The sequence below is a fragment of the Rosa chinensis genome, chromosome 2 (assembly GCF_002994745.2).
Source record: "Rosa chinensis cultivar Old Blush chromosome 2, RchiOBHm-V2, whole genome shotgun sequence".
In the NCBI taxonomy this organism is placed as follows: Eukaryota; Viridiplantae; Streptophyta; class Magnoliopsida; order Rosales; family Rosaceae; genus Rosa; species Rosa chinensis.
The window spans coordinates 39448833-39451527 of record NC_037089.1 but is presented as its reverse complement, the minus strand read 5'-3'; the positions used below and the strand labels follow the sequence as shown (position 1 = coordinate 39451527).

Sequence of the window (2695 nt, the reverse complement as noted above, 5' to 3'; positions counted from 1 at the left end):
TCTCATTGATTGCAATTAAAAGCCGTAGGACTTTAGGAGGCCCCTCCCACTTCTTATCGCCTATACCCTGTTGCTATTAATTGCTTCTGCTACACGGCAAATTATTATCACCAGTAGGTCATTGCGGCTTGCTTGCTACTCGTGGCTAGCAAATAATAAATACATAAATAATAACAAACAATTTGTTTTACGAACACAATTCTTCAATCAGAGATTTTTGCTTTAATTCAAGTTCTAAATTTAGCAAGAAGAGCAGATTTTTCTAAAACAATGATCGAAAGAGATTCCAAGTTGTTAATCGATTTGGTCAAAGAAAAATGTGATATTGTATAGAGAGCTAGTATGATAATCAAATAAATTCATCAATTCGGCATGCTTTTGTTCAGTCTAATTTATCAAGTGTCGAAAAAATCTACCTTTGTTGTGGATGTCTTTACTTCTCTTGGGCATAGCTTGGAGTCAGAGAGGGTCTAGATCTATTTCTTATCTTCATAAGTTTATTTTACTTGTTGTTTTGATAAGTTCGACTATAGATGTGTATGAAACTTTGTATTGTATTTTTTTCTTTAAAAAAAAAAATTATTTTCTCTAATAACAAAAGAATTTTATTCGTAAGTGAGAGTTTGTAATTTTTTATCAACATGAAGAGTGAAATTTTTATTTTTCTATTCTTTTTCATATATAGCGAACCGATTATTAGAAGATTTGGCAAAGTATGGAAAATAAATATATATATCAGATCCTATCTAGAGCGAGGTCTCGCTCTGAAAATAAAGTGTGAGGTTAGAGTTTAGGGTCACTTTTCGATCTCATATCCACATCTCAACCGTCAATTTTTAGGTATTAATGTATATATCATTTCTGTAAAATTTCAGCCAAATTAATGATTTTTAAGGTATTTAACTCGCTTAAACCAATGGACCAACTGAATTTGTCCAACATGAACCGTACTAGCTTTAAGGCAGTTATCAATGCCTTAAAGACCATCAATTTGATTGAAATTTTTCAGAGATGATCTATACATTAATACCTAAAAACTGAACGGTCGAGATGTGGATATGTGACTGAAAAGTGACTATAAACTCCAAAAGTGCATTTTACTCTCAGAACAAGACCTCACTCTGAATAGGATATATATATATATATATATATATATATATATATAGGGACGGACTTTCTTTTCCTTAAGTAGGTACGTCCGCACCTGAGAAACTTTGTATGTGTGTGTACATATAAACGCCAACCGGAGGAGCCGAGCGAAAGCGAGCCAACTGAGACATGCCACAAAGCCTAGCCTATAGTCGGACAGAATACTTTTACTTGCATGACGTAACCGTATCGAAAAGAGATGACGTCATGAATAATCGGTTATACACTTTGGTAAATCATCACAACCATTCAATTTTCTTCCAAACAATATATGTCCATTTAATTGCAGCTACCAATTCTATCCACTTGATTATTTGACTCTATTCACTCGGGAAAGACGAAATTACTCTTCCTCTTCCTCTTCCTCTTCGTCTTCTTCCGATCCCTCTTCTTCTTCCATACCACACAGGCATAAACAAATGTAAAGAATTCCATTAATAAACAAACAACTCTCTCTCTCTCTCTCTCTCTCTGTTTAGTAGTAGATCGGTAGCTAGAAAGAGATGGATGATATTAATAGTAACCTAGTTGGTGGTAGTTGTAGCAGTGGACAGATGAAGCATCAAACTCAAAGTCAAGCAAAGACGAGAAGCTCCAGCTGCAAATCCAAGAAGAAGCCGATCAAAGTGGTTTACATATCAAACCCGATGAAGATTACAACGAGCGCCTCCGAATTCAGGGCTTTGGTTCAGCAGCTCACCGGCCAAGATGCTGACGACCTGCCAGATCTCCATCGTACTAGCAACAACCACCTCATCACACCAATGGTCAGCAGCAGGCGGCAGCCAGAAAGTTCAAACTCAAATACCACCACCCAATATTATGATGATCATGATGAGCATCACCAGCACTTGTATGACGACGTCGATGGTCTTTTTGTGCCTGAAATGCTTGATAGCTTTGTGCCTGCCGTCAAGGGTTTTCTTTGATTTTATGTTATATATCAATGTATGTTTATGGTGCTTTTGAATTAATTTTCATCGATGGTAATGTAATTCCTTGCATTTGCTGCTAACTGGAGCCAACCGCACCGCAGTTTAGCAAGCTTAATTAGCTAGCTGCAGTTAGCAATGTAATTTCTTTCCATCTCTGAAGTGTTTTTCGTTAATTAGTTAACCCTATATATATAATAAATGCCCCATATATATATATATATATAATAAATGTTACCTAAATAATTGCATGTGTAGCTCAATCTTAAACATCCATGATCGTGTATCCATAATGAACACTTGATCAGCTCCAGTTGAGTTTGAGCTGATCATGAGGCGGCCGGGGCGGCCGGTTTTCAGAGAATATCAGTCCATCTTCAAGTGTCGACCACCGTGGACAACTGATCGATTTCAGTTCTTTGTACATTGCAGTAGTGTAAGTGGGTAGCTCAAATGATAAAGAAAACCATCTCGAGTCTGGGATCGCAACTTGGATATTGTGGTGTTTGGAAATATGAAGTTGCTGTATTACATGTTTCTCAAATTAAAGTAGTTTTGTATATATCTGCTACTTTCCAATTAAGTTCACTTTCTACTACTTTTGGCTTGTTATG

The 2695-nt window shown here is 36.3% G+C and overlaps 1 protein-coding gene across 1 annotated transcript; it reads left to right on the top strand.

The window, feature by feature from the left end:
* Positions 1–1454: 1454 nt before the first annotated feature.
* Positions 1455–2257, top strand: LOC112189032 (sigma factor binding protein 2, chloroplastic). Its single transcript, XM_024328294.2, has one exon. The coding sequence runs from the start codon at positions 1653–1655 to the stop codon at positions 2076–2078; it is 426 nt and encodes a 141-aa protein (XP_024184062.1). The 5' UTR covers positions 1455–1652; the 3' UTR covers positions 2079–2257.
* The last annotated feature ends 438 nt before the right edge of the window (positions 2258–2695 follow it).